The sequence below is a fragment of the Mastomys coucha genome, unplaced genomic scaffold, assembly GCF_008632895.1.
Source record: "Mastomys coucha isolate ucsf_1 unplaced genomic scaffold, UCSF_Mcou_1 pScaffold5, whole genome shotgun sequence".
NCBI classification, from domain to species: Eukaryota; Metazoa; Chordata; class Mammalia; order Rodentia; family Muridae; genus Mastomys; species Mastomys coucha.
In genome coordinates this window covers 64102688-64117553 of record NW_022196911.1, presented here as the reverse complement: position 1 = coordinate 64117553, position 14866 = coordinate 64102688, and the positions used below count along the sequence as shown (strand labels likewise).

Here is a 14866-nt window from a genome sequence, read left to right as displayed (position 1 = left end):
CCCCCCGCCACCTGTTCCCTCCACATCAGCACAGCACCTGCGTTCTCTAATCTTAAAAGAAGAAAGAAGTATAAATCCACTGGTGAGCTCCTGAAAGCAACAGGCACTTTGTTACAAACATCCCTTGTTGGGTTGAGGCTCTTCTCTGATGGTCCCCAGATGCCAGCCACGGCAGACATCTGAGAAGTAGCTAAGAGGCACAGCCTTATTTCCTTCCAGAACAGATGTGAACTTCTGTGTAGAAGTGGTGGATGGACTCAGCGACTGGCACACCCTGGAGGCCAAACCCATCCTATTGGTGACAGTAGCTGGAAGTCCCTGTTGTTTTCAGTGACAAGGGATTAGCTCCCTTGAGGACTTCCTCAAGAGAGAACCACTCTGAGGCTTTCCTTATAGGCGTCCGTCTGTCAGTGAGGTACCCAACCACTCCAGGGTGCTGGGCCTGGCTATCAGCATCTGTTGAGACAGCCGACAAGCTCAGCTGCTTTCTTCCCCACCCTTCGTCACCCAGCTCAGCCCTCGAGAATCCACCTGGGAAACTGGCCCAGCTGGTGTGGCTTCTAATGAATGGTTGGATCATGAGGAGGTGGACTTGGTAGGGAGGAAGGTGGGAGCCCCCAGGGGTTAATTTGCTCGCATAGTTCTCAGCTGACTCAGGTCTCACCTGACGGGCGTCCCCTCCACCCCTTGTCTTCTGTTTCACCCTTGAGAACCCTAAGACTGGAAATCAGGTCTGCTCCTTGGGCCTGGCCATTTCCAGAGACCTCTGAAGCTGTGGCTATTCTGTCAACAGCCGCCTCTTTCACGAGTGTTTTTTGTTTTCTCCACTATCCATGAAACCCTTTCTCTGTTGCCTCCTGCCCCCCCATCCTGAGCCGAAGCTTCTGAGATCATCAACTTCCTCTTTCAAGATGATGGACTAGAGATAGGAACACTTAGCCGTGGGCTGCTTGAGGCTCATCTATGAGGCTAAGATGCTGGAGAACTGGATCTAGGACCCTCTATCAACTTCTGTTTCTTCCTGGAGCCATTGTAGAGGATCCTCTGTGGGTGGGAATTCTGACCTGGTACAGGCCTGGCAGGACACAGGCTAGCAAAACTTTCTTGTGCCTAGGAGGTCTACCTGGCTTCTGGTTGGTTCCTCAGCAGGTGAGGTTTATGACCCTGTAGGAGAGCAGTGGCCACCCAACTTCTAGCTTGCTAAATTCCAGCCTAGAGAAGGGGTGTTTGTTGGGGATACTTATGTGGCCACAAATGAGGTGTTGGCCGTTCAGTGCTAGCCTCAGAGTACCTCTGTCCCTAGCCTCTCCTCATGCCAAAGCCCCCACTGATTGAGAAGGGATGGAAGGGTGGAGACAAAGCCTTTAACCTTCCAATCTGGCTCCATCCGTGTCCTCTCTGAGTGCAGGACCTCCCTCTGCAGCTTGATTGTACCGGGTCTACACTAGCTCCTTCTACCCTCTCCCAAGCCGTGGCCTTGGAGCAGAGTTTAGATACTGAGCCTTGCTCCTGTGTCCCTCTGCATGCTGCCACTCAGGCCTGCTTCCTCACCAGCAGCACCCAGGGCAGGATGGCAGCTACCACAGCCACCACGGCAATGAGGGTGATGAGCAGGAGGGCCCGAGAGCGGCAGCAGAAAGAGCGGGTGGCGCTGGGAGCTGGGGATGCCTCCGATATCTCTGCCACGCTGCGTTGGGGCAGCACGCTGTCCTGTTCCCCCAGCGGCATCCCGTGGCGACTGATGATGAAAATCTGTGACTCTCTGGGCAGGCTGGGCAGCAGGTCCAACGGGAGCTGAGCTCCCTGGCTTGATGATTGTCTCCAGACCTGGTGGGAAACAACCAGGGGGTTTGTGTGGCCTCCACGGTCTGGGGAGGGCGTGGAGGGCAGGCCCACAGGCACAGCCAGGGTCTGCGAGCTCTTGTCCAGCATGGAGGGCCAGCGGGAGCTCTTCTTGCTGAGGAAGGTGACGTAGCGGCAGATGGGGCAGACGATAGTCCTCTGCACTTGTCCATCCACCCGGGTAGAGAGCAGGTACTTGACCAAGCAGTCATGGCAGAACACATGGCCGCAGCTCAGCGTCCGGCTGGCGCCCTCCAGATCCCGGAACTTCTCGTAGCACACAGGGCACTCGCTGCCCGAGCTGTCCTTGCTTCCCCCTTCTGACATGGCCCTTCAGAGATAACAGGCCTCAGCTGAGGGATGCAAGAGTGAAGGGTTGTCAACATCTGGGAGGTTTTCCTTTTTTTTCTTCCCCTCCTGACTCCCATTCACATCCCGTCTCCACCTCTTCTTTCTCCTACTCTTCCCCCCCCCCTTTTTTTTTCTGCTTCTCCTCAGAGGCCTACCTAGATCAACTAAGATGAAGAGCCTAGGATCCACAGAGGAGTTGTACAGACTCTCCTGAGGAGAACCAGGCATCAGGAACCAGGTAAGAGATCCCAGCAGGGCTAGGCTTGGGCAGGAAGTGTGTGGAGTGGGAAAGATACCTGAAGTACCTGATGCCTCACCACAGCTCTGACAAGTGCTGTTGATGTCACCAGCTCACCTCTTCCTGCTTCGGTGCTGGGCCTGGCTCCCATGGCAAACGAGGGCTAAGGAGATCCATGGGCAAGCGCACAGGCAGCTCTAGTCAGTTTGGCTCTACACTATAAACTACATGTACTATTCTTCAGACTTCCCTCTCAGCGGGGCTTTGCTGATCTGTGACTGAGCCAGGATCCCATGTCTCTTATCACCACTTCCAAGACTGTGTTCTCAGTGGCAGTCATAACTATAAAGTAATTAAAAAAAAATAAAGCTCACAACGTACACATGCAAATGCCTGCCGGGCTGTGAGGAGTCACATACCAGCCATGTCCAATCATTCTTCAGAGTCTCCTTATGTAGTGGCTCAAGGCTGTCAGAAGGTCCTGATTAACCTCAGGAAAAGCAGATTTTCATTCTTGGAGGATGTGTCCGGTATTTTGGAAATGGGCAAAGTCACTGAGATCCAAGCCTGGTGAGAAGATAAACGAGAGGTCAAAGTCGTGATATTGTTTGAAATCAAAGCTATGGAGTCTCTCTGAAGTGCGTGGTGGGTTTCAAACTGATCTGAGAGGAAATGGGAGAGCCAACAGTTCTCTCGGAAGGATTGTGGGTGACTTGAAAGGGGAGAAGCTGCCAGGCAGTGGTGGTGCATGCCTTTAATCCCAGCACTTTCGAGACAGGCGGATTTCTGAGTTGGAGGCCAGCCTGGTCTACAGAATGAGTTCCAGGACAGCCAGGGCTATACAGAGAAATCCTGTCTTGAAAAAAAGAAAGAAACGGGGAAAAGCTGCTGCTTGGATGGATGGTGAGTCCAAGTCTTTGCTTGTACATGTCTCCAGAATCACAACTCTGTAGCCTAAATCATCCAGGATCTTAAGAAAGAACCAAAACTCAACAGGATCTTAAGAAAGAACCAAAACTCAACAGGATCTTAAGAAAGAACCAAAACTCCTACAATTGATATATGGTACCATCAGTGACCCCAAGATCCACGGAGGACAGTATGGCTGCCCTGAGAGCTAACAGGATGCACAGTAGGAATAGGATTAGCTGGCTGAAGGAAGAATCTATAAAGATCACGAATCTTCTGGAACAACTCCCATTCCCCTCCATTTGAAAATCCCTGTTGTTGGGTTGAAAAATGTCTTAACTCTTAAAAAAAAAAGGGGGGGTGGGGTGGGATGAGGTGGGAGGGTGGGACCTTAGAAGCAGTCCAAAATCATTGTGGAGGTTCCTTCGGTCTCTGAGGTGGCTAATGTGGCTCTGAGCTAGGAAATGGGGGTCAGGTACTCAGATGGTAGAACTGGGTTGAATTCCTTATCTATCTATGACTGTCTATCATGGCCATTGCTATCTGTTAACCTTGGTGAAGTCCTCTAGCCCTCTGAGGTTGAGAGCTCATGGTGGTCTATGCCTGTGATACAGTGAGTTTCGGGACAGTCAGGGTCACAGAGTGAGACCTGTCTCAAGAAAACAAACCAAAGCAGTTGACAACAGCACCACCTCCCTCCCAGAATGGGTGGCAGGTTAGTGAATGCAGAGTAAGACAGACAGGGAGTTCTCAGTGACAAGGGGGAGAGAGTCACTGTTAGGACAGGCTGAGTCCTCTCTTTTCTCTTCTCCTGGAGGGGACCTGGAGCTCCCTGCCAGGTGTCTTGCCTACAGCCTCGCAGCCCTTGTCAAAGGGCAGTTTTCCTCAGATTAGAATGAGCCTACAGAGCCAGGCGGTGGCCGCGGATGCCTTTAATCCCAGCACTTGGGAGACAGAGGCAGGTGGATTTCCAAGTTCGAGGCCAGCCTGGTCTACAGAGTGAGTTCCAGGACAGCCAGAACTATACAGAGAAACCCTGTCCCCAAAAAACAAAAACAAAACAAAACAGAATGAGCCTACAGGATAACAGTAGACTAGATTAAGTATTGGGCAGTGCATGAATCAGGACAGCTGCCAAATTCTCAGATTTGTTTCCTAATAGACATCCAAATAGACCTGAATGAATGGGCTGCTATCAGGATGATTAAAAAAAAAAAAAAAAAAAAAAAAAAAAGATAACCAACAAACAAACTGGTCCTCTGCATCGTATAACTCCCCAAGAGAAACAGGAGGATTTCCCACTCTCCTCCCTATGTCCATCCATCAGATTTTAACAGCTATTTGCCAAATACTGAAATTATACTCTAGGAGTAAAAAGGAGTTATGAAATCCTTCATGAAGCCTAAAGAACATTTGTGACTTTTCTTTTTCTATTTCTTGGAGACAGGGTCTCATGTATCCCAGGTTGGCCTGGAACTGGGCTATCTAGCTAAGACTGACTTGAAGGCTTAGCCCTTCTGCCTCTTCTCACCACATGCTGTGGTTACAGGTGTGGACTACTGTGCTTGGCTAGAAGGTTTTTTGGTTTTTTTTTTTTTTAATAGATTTTTTTTTTTTTTTAAAGGGAGGATTGATGGTCAGTACCGTAAGTTGTTTGGGTAACTGAGAAATGAGGCTCAGGACAGGTAAGAGTGCAGAGGCGAATACAAGAAGAGGAAAGCAGGGTTTCAGTGTTAGTTAAAATGTCTAGTTTTATAAACTAGTATAGTCAGCTTTAGAGACAGGTGAGTGGTGTGTGTGTGTGTGTGGGTGTGTGTGTGTGTGTGTGACTCAAGGTTACTTGGTAGTGGTGGAAAGAGTGGGGAAAGATTCCGTGGGTGATGCAGAGAACATTATTAGACCTGCTGACAGACTGGCTGAGTAGCTAGCCAAGTCAAAAGTCATGCTAAGGGTGGTCAGGGGAGGTGGAGCTGTGTTTTCTTCTCTGAGTTCTAGGAAAAGTCAAAAGGCAGTTCAGGGAGTGTCAGAGACATCCTGGGTTTCTCACCAGTACCTCTTAGTTTCAGGCGCCCCATGAGAGACACACAATTCATGCTTGAGCCATGCATGCCCTCCACCTTCTCAACTTCATTTCTCAGTGTTTTCTTGACCCCTCCTTTCTCTCCACGGGGAATCTGACTCTGTCTTGGGAACTGGGGTGTGGAAACACAGCACACAAAATCATAGGAGTATGCTGTAGTTGGGGCACGGTCTGGGTAAGTGACATTGTAAGGCATTCTATACCAGAGACATCCACCTTCATGCCTGTAGGAAACTGGGGAAGAGGAGGACGGGGAAGTCCTCCTGGCTAAAGTGAGACTGTGACCAGTGTTGAGTTAATAATAAATAATTATAACAGCGGCCATTTATTGAACACTAATTACGTGTTTGGCACTTGGAATCCCTTCCTCACCAAATCCTGACAACAAGTTTAGGAGGTAGGTATTATCTCCATTTTACAGATGAGAGACCCGAGACTTCAAGTAGAGAACTTCATCAAAGTCATAATGCTGGTGTAGGGAAGACCTAGGACTTGAACTCAGGACCGCCTCGCTGGACAGCCCATATGATATTCTGCCATTTCTACTGCGGTTCAGCAGGACCTCCACAGAGGACCTTTCAGACTTTAGTGAGAGGAGTGAATAATACAGCCCCAGCAGAAAGGGAATACACCAGTTTCTGGAGTGCCCCTAAACAGGGTTGTCCCTCTGGCCACTTATGAAGTGAGAAGGCAGTGGTTAGCTGAATGGAGCCATCTCACGAAGCTCCTGTACCCATGCCATGGTTCTTTACAGAAGCATCATATCTCCAGGATAGAGATGAGGAACAGGTGCCACCCACCCAAGGACCCCACATCCCATGAGACAGAGTCTAGACACCTGGGGTTTCCTGCCAGATCCCTAGTGCAAGCCAGTCAGTTTCAGCCACGGCTGCCTCCCCACCCATAAGCAACATGCACATTTGCTATCTTTCTCCTTTCTGTCACACATTATTTCAGCTCCAGTTCACAGCATTGCCAGAAGTCATCCTCCACCCCAGCCAGCACCTCTCCCCCAGCACACACACACTTTGGCTGTACCTGAGAGAGTGGTGTCGGTCTTTCTACCCAAGGCCTTCACAGATGGGAGCCACCCAGCTGGGCTGACAGCTGCTGTCACTGTGCCGGCTGTGGAGGCATTTCCTAATGACTGAGCAGGTCGGGAGGACAGCGCAGGGAAGTGAATGCTGCCCAACCCGTTTGAGGCCAGGAGGCTCTCGGTGCTGCCCAGGGGTTGGGCAGCTGCTGGAGTCAGGTGATCCCAGTGAGGATGCTAGCTGAGGAGCCCTGGGCTGAATCAGAGGGTCTCACTATAGAAGCAGTAACTTGAGGTCCCTTTGGCCAAGGCTTCCCTGGTCATGGATTTCCCCATCCAACCATGGGAAAACTATACACTGGGAACCTCCGTGTTTGACCACGTGAAGAGTAAATAGGCCAATAAGTCAGAGACTAAATGGGCTTTGACACCCCAAGTCCCACACTAAGTTTGGTGTGATGTGCCCATGTGCAACTGTTTTTCATTAAACAGAGGGGCTTAGTGTGCCAATAGACCAACCACTACAAGTATAAACATGCATAAGTTGGTTTGGGGAATGACTTTGAATGCTCTAAAGTACATTTGGACAGCTATGATCGACAAGATCAATTATGTGTTTCAAAATAGCTTGTAAAGTACAGGATTTTGAATGTTCTCAACATAGAGAAATGTTTTTATCAGTTATATCTGAATTTATGGATATGTCAGTCACTCTGATCCAATCATTAAAGACTGTATACATGTGTTGAAATGCCATGCTCCACACTCTACCCCTTACATATGTAGAATTGAAAATTTAAAAATTATTAAAATGATAGTGAGGGGCCTGGGATGTAAATCAGTAGGTTAAGTGTGTGCTCAGCATGCATAAAGCCCTGGGTTTATTCCCAGCTCTGTATAAACCAGGTGCAGTAACATCTGCCTGTGAGGCCTGCACTCAAGGTAGAGAGAGAAGGATCAGAGGCCCAGGATCAGCCAGGGAGTGGTGGTGTACACCTTTAATCCCAGCACTCCAGAGGCAGAGGCAGACTGGTCTCTGTGAGTTCAAGGCCAGCTCTGGTCTACAGAGTGAGTCCCAGAACAGCCAGGGCTATACAGAGAACCCCTGGTGGGGGTTTAGGGGGTTGGGGCAGAATAAGTGCAAGACTGTCTGTCCTCAGTTATACAAGGCCAGTCTGAGCGACATGAGACTCTGTCTCAAAAAAAAAAAAAAAAAAGTTGTTTTTTTCTGTTTGCTTTTGTTCTTTTTTTTGTAAAGTTGAGGCAGGGACTCGAGGTTAAGAGCACTTGTTGCTCTTGCAGAAGACCTGGATTTGATTCTCAGCATCCACATGGTGATTCACAACTATCCATAACTCCAGTTCCAGGAGATTTGATACCCTCTACTGACCTTGGTCACATATGTACATCTAGGCCAAACACACATGACTAAATCAAAAAAAAAAAAAAGTTGAGACAAAAAAAAAATCAAAAATAGTGATGTATACATACCCAGAAGTCGCTGACTGTGGGACAGAGATTCAAGTGTCAGAACTGTCTGTAGGGATGACATTAATACATGACAAAGTTTATGAGGAAAGACCTGAAGGGAGACACATCAAACCACTATTAGGAGTCATCTTTATAGGGGAATTAAAAACAAAAAAAACCCGAGTATATCTTTGTTTCTTTTTCATTTTGGGAGGGCAGTGGAAGTGCTACAGAACACTCTTGTGTGCTCTGACACCTGGAGTCCAGAGGACTGGGCAGCTTGTGAGTCCTCTCCTTGCACCATGGAGGCCCAGAGGACACACTTAGGTCATCGGGCTCGGTGGGTGTCCTGATGGGCTTGTATCTGCTGAGCCAGATCACTGGCTCAATCTTTTCTGATTATTATTATTTGCTGTATGTGTGTGTTGTAGTTGTGGAGTGGTGAGGGGCACGTGTGGCATGACCTGCATGTGGTGGTCAGAGGAGAACTTTATGGGGCGCAGGGATGGAATTCAGGTGTGCACTTGGGTGGCAAACATCTTTCCTCACAAACCCAGCTTGCCAGCACAAGAATGTGCGTTTCTTTTGTGATCGTAAACCACCAAGAATAAGGGAGAATCCGAGGTGACAAGGTGAGGGAACTGGAAAATATTTTGGGATACATTCCCTCTCAGTTCTCAGGAGGCTCCCCCAGAGCCATTTACTTTTTCCTGGAAGAAAAAAAGAAAAGATAACTAGATACAATGCATACTAATGTCTCAAAAAACCAAACCAAACCAAAGCATACTAATGTGTGTGGCCTATAGCGTGACCATTCTGCCCTGTCAACCATGGCTCTGTATCCGGGGGCATTTTACTCTCAGAGGATGACATTCCAGGGCACCAACCACTTCAGCTAGGGACACATGTCTAGGCAGGGACACATTGTCACGGCAGTCTCTCATGCTCTTTTTCTGGGAACACCAGGTAGCCCCAGATTTAATAAATAAAATCACAATATAACTAGATAAATCTGGCTTTCAGAGAGACACCAAAGGATTTTTGTCATAACCGGTCTGCCTGGGACACACCTATATTAGAAAATAAGTACACACATATGCATGCATATACATACATATATGTACATACATAATCTGGACCCAAATTTCCGCACTTACTTGAGAAGCTGAAGCAGAAGGGGCCCTAAGTTCCAGGCCAACCTTAGCAATTTGGTAAGAACTTGTTTCAAGGTAAAAGGTCAAAACGTCTAGGGGTAGAATTCAGCAGTAAAGGGTTTATTTAGCATGTGTGAGGTTCTCGGTTCAAAGGCTGGGGCCACCATAAAAAAACTAGCAAGATAAAACTGCCAAGTTCTCAGAGCCTTCATCAGTGTGGCTTTTAACGCTGCCTAGGGATTTCTGGGGGGGTTCCTAAAAAGTACCAGTCCCCACTGTGTCTCCCAGGGAGGGGACTGAGCCAGACTAGGTGGCCCCTGGACTCTTACTTATGGGATTTTCAGAATGATTAGACATTCCTAAGTTTCTTTCATATCTTTTCACTTGGCCTTCTATGGAGCTTGACTTTGAAGATGACCTTTAAGAGATAAATAATTATTGTCATACTCTATCATGGTGTACTTCATGTGTCCTTACTGGTAGTGACTAAAGGGAAAAAATGCCATGTCCCTTTGGGAAACATACTTAATCTGTCAGTGTCTTGGTGGCTTCACTCATAAAAAATGGGATAATAGCATTTACTCCATAGGGCTGTTCGGGCAGTAAAATGGATGATGCATGTCATCTGCTCAAAACAACACTGGCTTGTGTCAGGGTCCCCATCGTTGTTACCGTCATCATCATCCCATGACAAAAAGGGAAGTGAGGAGGACATGAATACCTCCCAGATCCAGTGTCTGGGTCTGGTCTTGATCAGTTCAAACACTAATATTATACTTCAGTATCTCCTCGGCAGTGGATTATGGGAGAAGAATTTCTGGCTCCAGAGGGATGGAACAGGCGTTCCTGCTCTGGACAGCCACGCTAGAGAGTTATCTGCCTTTTTGGAGCCACATTGGGTGTGCTGAGGCTCTGATTTGCTCTGGAGACGAGGTTGCCCTGGGTGGGTCTGGAGTCTTCATTGGCTCCTTGGAGATAAGACCTACCTTAGAAGCAGGGTGTAAAGCTAGGACTCAGGACCCCGGGACGCAGGAGGGCGCAGGAGGATCACAAGTTTGGGGCCACACTGGGCCACAGGAGGCCCTGACACAAGCAAACAACAAATGCCTTTCTTTGAGAGACATTTTTGTGAAGGTAAAAGACTTCCAGGCTGAGGAAGGATCCTAGACAAACTGGCTGGCCACTTGCTAACTACAGGTACAATGTCTGCATGAGATGAACATCTGAACAAGGGACAGAAGTTCCCAAATGCCAACATCCCCTGGAAAACTGATTAAGAAAACAAAGCTTCAGGCCCTGGTGAAGGACTTAGCACATGTTAGGAAAAGTCTAAGAAACTATATTCTATGTTTACATTTAAATATTGGAAGGATTGATGGACAAATTCATGATATACAAAAAAAAAAAAATAATAATGTGTACTAATGGTCAAGTCCAGGCCTTGTACCCCTGAGAATTTCAACCTTGCTATACTAAGGTTTTTTTTGTTTTGTTTTGTTTTGTTTGTTTTTCGAGACAGGGTTTCTCTGTATAGCCCTGTCTGTCCTGGAACTCACTCTGTAGACCAGGCTGGCCTCAAACTCAGAAATCCGCCTGCCTCTGCCTCCCAAGTGCTGGGATTAAAGGTGTGCACCACCACTGCCCAGCTTTTTTTTTTTTTTTTAAGATTTATTTATCATTATATCTAAGTACACTGTAGCTATCTTCAGACAGCACCAGAAGAGAGCATCAGATCTCATTACGGATGGTTGTGAGCCACCATGTGGTTGCTGGGAATTGAACTCAGGACCCTCAGAAGAGCAGTGAGTGCTGAGCCATGTCTCCAGCTCAAGGGTCCCTCTCAGTCCCCCATGTAGCTACTACCTTGTCATCCCTTCACACACATTCATAGGTTTGCATATAAACCTCAGAAAACAATAAGTGTTAGTGAGTTGTGGGTAAATTGGATCCCTTGTGTCCTCCTGGAGGCAATGTAAAATTATGTGGTGTCTGTGGAAAGCCATGTAGCGACTCTTTAAACCCTTAAACACAGAATTACCTAGCAAGTCCTACTAGCACATCCACTCCTGAGGATACAGTCAAAAGGGTGATGGTGCCAGAGATGTAGCTTAGTTGGTTAGGAGTGGGAACGTGCTGTGCAAGAGGCCCTGGGTTCAGTCCTCGACAGTGCACAAAACCAGCATGTTGGTGCACATCTGTAACCCCAGCACTCCGTGTTGGGAACAAAAAGTCATGGTTACCTGAGCTCCTCCAAGCACAGTGACCCAGTTGGCAGAACGAGGGATGGTTTTCATCCTCAATTTACCTCTCCTGGGTCCTGAGCCCACTTAGCCCAGCCTGACAGCAAAATGCCATAACCCAAACAGTTCTGTTCTCCTCACAGTGGCTTCTTTCTATCAGGCACTCTGTCTGAATTTCAGTTGTTGAGGTTTTAATAATTGAGGCCCAATGGTGGTGAGTGTCTTGATCTGTGAGTTCACAGCCAGCCTGGTCTACAAAGCGAGTTCCAGGACAGCCAGGGCTAAATAGAGAAACCCTTTCTTAAAAAACAAACAAAAAAATTCGAGCCCATTTTATATTTAAATACCTATAGCAGCCTCATCCTTAGCATCCATTCCTTTAGAATATACATATTTTCCAAATAGTCCTAAATGCAAGCAAGCATCCATGCCTTACAAATAATGCCTTGGATTTGAGGAGGTAGACTTTATGGATGCCATTACAGTCCAAGCCCGTGAGCTCAGGTTTGCAATTCTAATTATGTTTTCAATAAATGGTAAAATTAACACATACTTCTAGGTTAAAAACAAACTCACGTGGCTACCACTTAAAATCATTGTGTCTACAGATCTGGGGATGTGCTGAGTTGGGCAAGTGACTCAATGCTGACTGTAGGAGACCTCTGAGATTAAGAGGAAATCCGGCAGGGTCCTGGTGACTCAGGTCTGTAATCCCAGCATTTAGGAGGCAGAGACAGGAGGGACCAGGAGTTCAAGGTCAGCCTGTGCTACAAGGTAAGACCCTGTAGACAGACAGACAGACAGACAAAAACACAACAAAAACACAGGCAGACAAAAACAAAACAAAACAACAACAACAACAACAATGACACAACCTAACCCAAACCAAACCAAGGACAACTTCTGAGCTCCTTGTGGGGAGCCCAAGGTCAGGTTTACATACTTGACCTGAGACTCCTTAGAAGACAAAAAACAGCTTGGACGCCAAGAGAAACTAACAAGGAAGGCTTGTGTCCAGGGAAGAGGCTGACCCAAGGGGTGGGGCTCAGGCCTTCCATCAGCCCACCTGTGTGGGGCCGCCTTTGCCTTCGCCTTCTTCTGGCAGTGCGCTGCCAGCCGGTGGATTCTCTGTTGCTCCCAGCAAAATGCCCAAGTGCAGGTGCAGGTGCAGGGACCAGTGAGTGACAGGTGCAGGAGCAAGCACGAAGAGGCGCGGTGTCTTCTCAGGAACTCTGGGGCGGGGCGGCAGCTGTACAGGAGAAGCAGGACAGGAGGGAAGCCGCCTTTGGGGCAGGATTTAGATAGTCACTGCTCTTCACCGCAGAACCTGATTGCTCTCTGGCAGCCAACAGGCCTCAGCTTCTGAAGCAAGTTTGGCAGAGTCAAGGACAGTGTCAAGGGTTTAAACAACAACTTTTTTTTTTAAGTGATAAAAATATCGAAACATTGAAAATAAATGTGGGAAATTCATAAAGACACAGGCACACAAAATGAGAACACAGGATGTGTGCCCCTTCTACAGATAACTAGTCTTACTATTTTATTGTTTATTTTTCCAAGAGAAAAATACTGCCACACATAACATATCGTTATGCTACAATAACTATGTATTACATGCCTACAGATAATATATAATTACTTCTAAGATAAGTAGGGTCATATTGTATAAAATCTTTTAAGACCTAATTTTTTTAAAAAAACTGTTGTCATGTGATCCCAATAAACATTCCTTTGTACCCTCATTTTAGCTTTTATTGCTTATTTATTTTTGTGGCCCTGGGGAGCTGAGAGCCTCCTGGGTGCTTGGTAGGAGTGTTAGCCAAGCACTTCTTCCAGTTTTTTTCTAATAAAAAAAATTTTATGTATATGAGTGTTTGCCTGCGTGTGTACTACATGTGTGCCTAGTGCCCATGGAGACCAGAAGAGGGCATCAGATCCCTGGGATTTAAATCTGGGTCTTCTGAAAGAGCACCTAGTGTTCTTTTTTTGTTGTTGTTTTGTTTTGTTTTTTTTCGAGATAGGGTTTCTCCGTGTAGCCTTGGCTGTCCTGGAACTCACTCTGTAGACCAGGCTGGCCTTGAACTCAGAAATCCTTCTGCCTCTGCCTCCCTCACCTAGTGTTCTTAACCACTGAGCCATTTCTCTAGCCCTATGCTTTTCTCTTTTTAAATATTTATTTATTTATTTTATGTATATGAGTACACTGTAGCTGTACAGATGGTTGTGAGCCACCATGTGGTTGCTGGGATTTGAACTCAGGACCTTCAGAAGAGCAGTCAGTGCTCTTAACCACTGAGCCATCTCTCCAGCCCTCCCCATGCTTTTCTCTTGAAAACCTTTTTACATTGCGTGTGTGTGTGTGTGTGTGTGTGTGTGTGTGTGTGTAGTCATGCACATGTCACAGTGTACAAGTGAAAAACATGAAGTTGGTCTTTATCCTTCTATGTGGATCCTGGGGATCGAACTCAGGTCCTCAGGCTTGTCAGCAAGCAAAGGCGCTTGCTGAACCGTCTCCCTAGCCCTCCTTTTACTTAAAAAGTTTTATGGTAGCGAGGAATGGTAGAGAATGCCTTTGATCCCAAGCACTCTGGAGTTCAAGGCCAGCCTGGTCTATGTGAGGATCTGTGAAAACAAAAACAACACAAACTTTTTAAAAAACAGAGCTGGGTTGGGCAGTGGTGGCACATGCCTTTAATCCCAGCACTTGGGAGGCAGAGGCAGGAGGATTTCTGAGTTCGAGGCCATCCTGGTCTACAGAGTGAGTTCCAGGATAGCCGGGGCTACACAGAGAAAGCCTGTCTTGAAAAACAAAACAAAACAAAAAACAAAAAACAAAACAAAACAACAACAACAAAAAAGAAGTGTGCATGGGCTGGGGAGATGGCTTAGCGGTTAAGAGCACTGATTGCTCTTCTGAAGGTCCTGAGTTCAAATCCCAGCATCCACATGTTGGCTCACAACCACCTGTAGTGAGATCTGACACCCTCTTCTGGTGTGACTGAAGACAGCCTCAGTGTCTATACTAATAAATAGATCTTTTTTTTTTTTTTTTAAAAGTGTGCATTTGCAGTGTGCAGTTGAGGCACACGTTTTTAATCCCAGCATTCAGAAGACAGAGGTAGGCAGATCTCTGAGTTTGAGGTCAGCAAACTTGAGAGTGAGTGCCAGGACACAAAGAAACCCTGTCTTGGAAAAAAAAAAAAACCCACCAACTAGCCAACCAAACAAAAAAACCCTAAAACCAACCAAACAAACAAGCAAACAAAAAGGAGTGTGCATTCGATGACCTTTGCTTCTGTCACAATAGGGTAGATTGTATTATCAGATGTGGATGTCTTTTGAGAACAATGTAAGAGATCTTCAGCAACATATAACCACACATGCGTATGCAGACGCACACAGCGGCTTTAATGTGTCAGAGAGCAGTCAGCATGGATAGTACTGTAGTAAACAGTTGTGGAGAGAAAGAAAGAAACACTGAAGCGAGGGAGATTGCTTCGGTTGCTTTTACCTTCAAGGAATTTGCCCATTTGTTTAGGGAGACATTGA

General features: G+C 47.0%; 1 protein-coding gene across 5 annotated transcripts in view; it reads right to left on the bottom strand.

Moving 5' to 3' along the window:
* Rnf222 (ring finger protein 222) overlaps positions 1-12565 on the bottom strand; it is a 12816-nt gene extending 251 nt beyond the window's left edge. Inside the window, exons 1-4 of one of the 5 annotated variants that reach the window (XM_031351871.1) lie at positions 12384-12565; positions 7945-8035; positions 2851-2998; positions 11-2173 (exon numbers count right to left, since the gene is read on the bottom strand). In XM_031351871.1, coding sequence (XP_031207731.1) covers positions 1534-2173; positions 2851-2867 — 657 coding nt within the window. In that variant the 5' untranslated portion in view covers positions 2868-2998; positions 7945-8035; positions 12384-12565 and the 3' untranslated portion in view covers positions 11-1533. Of the gene's footprint in view, positions 2196-2812; positions 2999-6458; positions 6624-7944; positions 8036-12383 lie in introns of those variants that run through there. The other 4 variants (XM_031351870.1, XM_031351872.1, XM_031351873.1 and 1 more) reach the window with 4 other exon arrangements.
* Positions 12566-14866: the final 2301 nt, after the last annotated feature.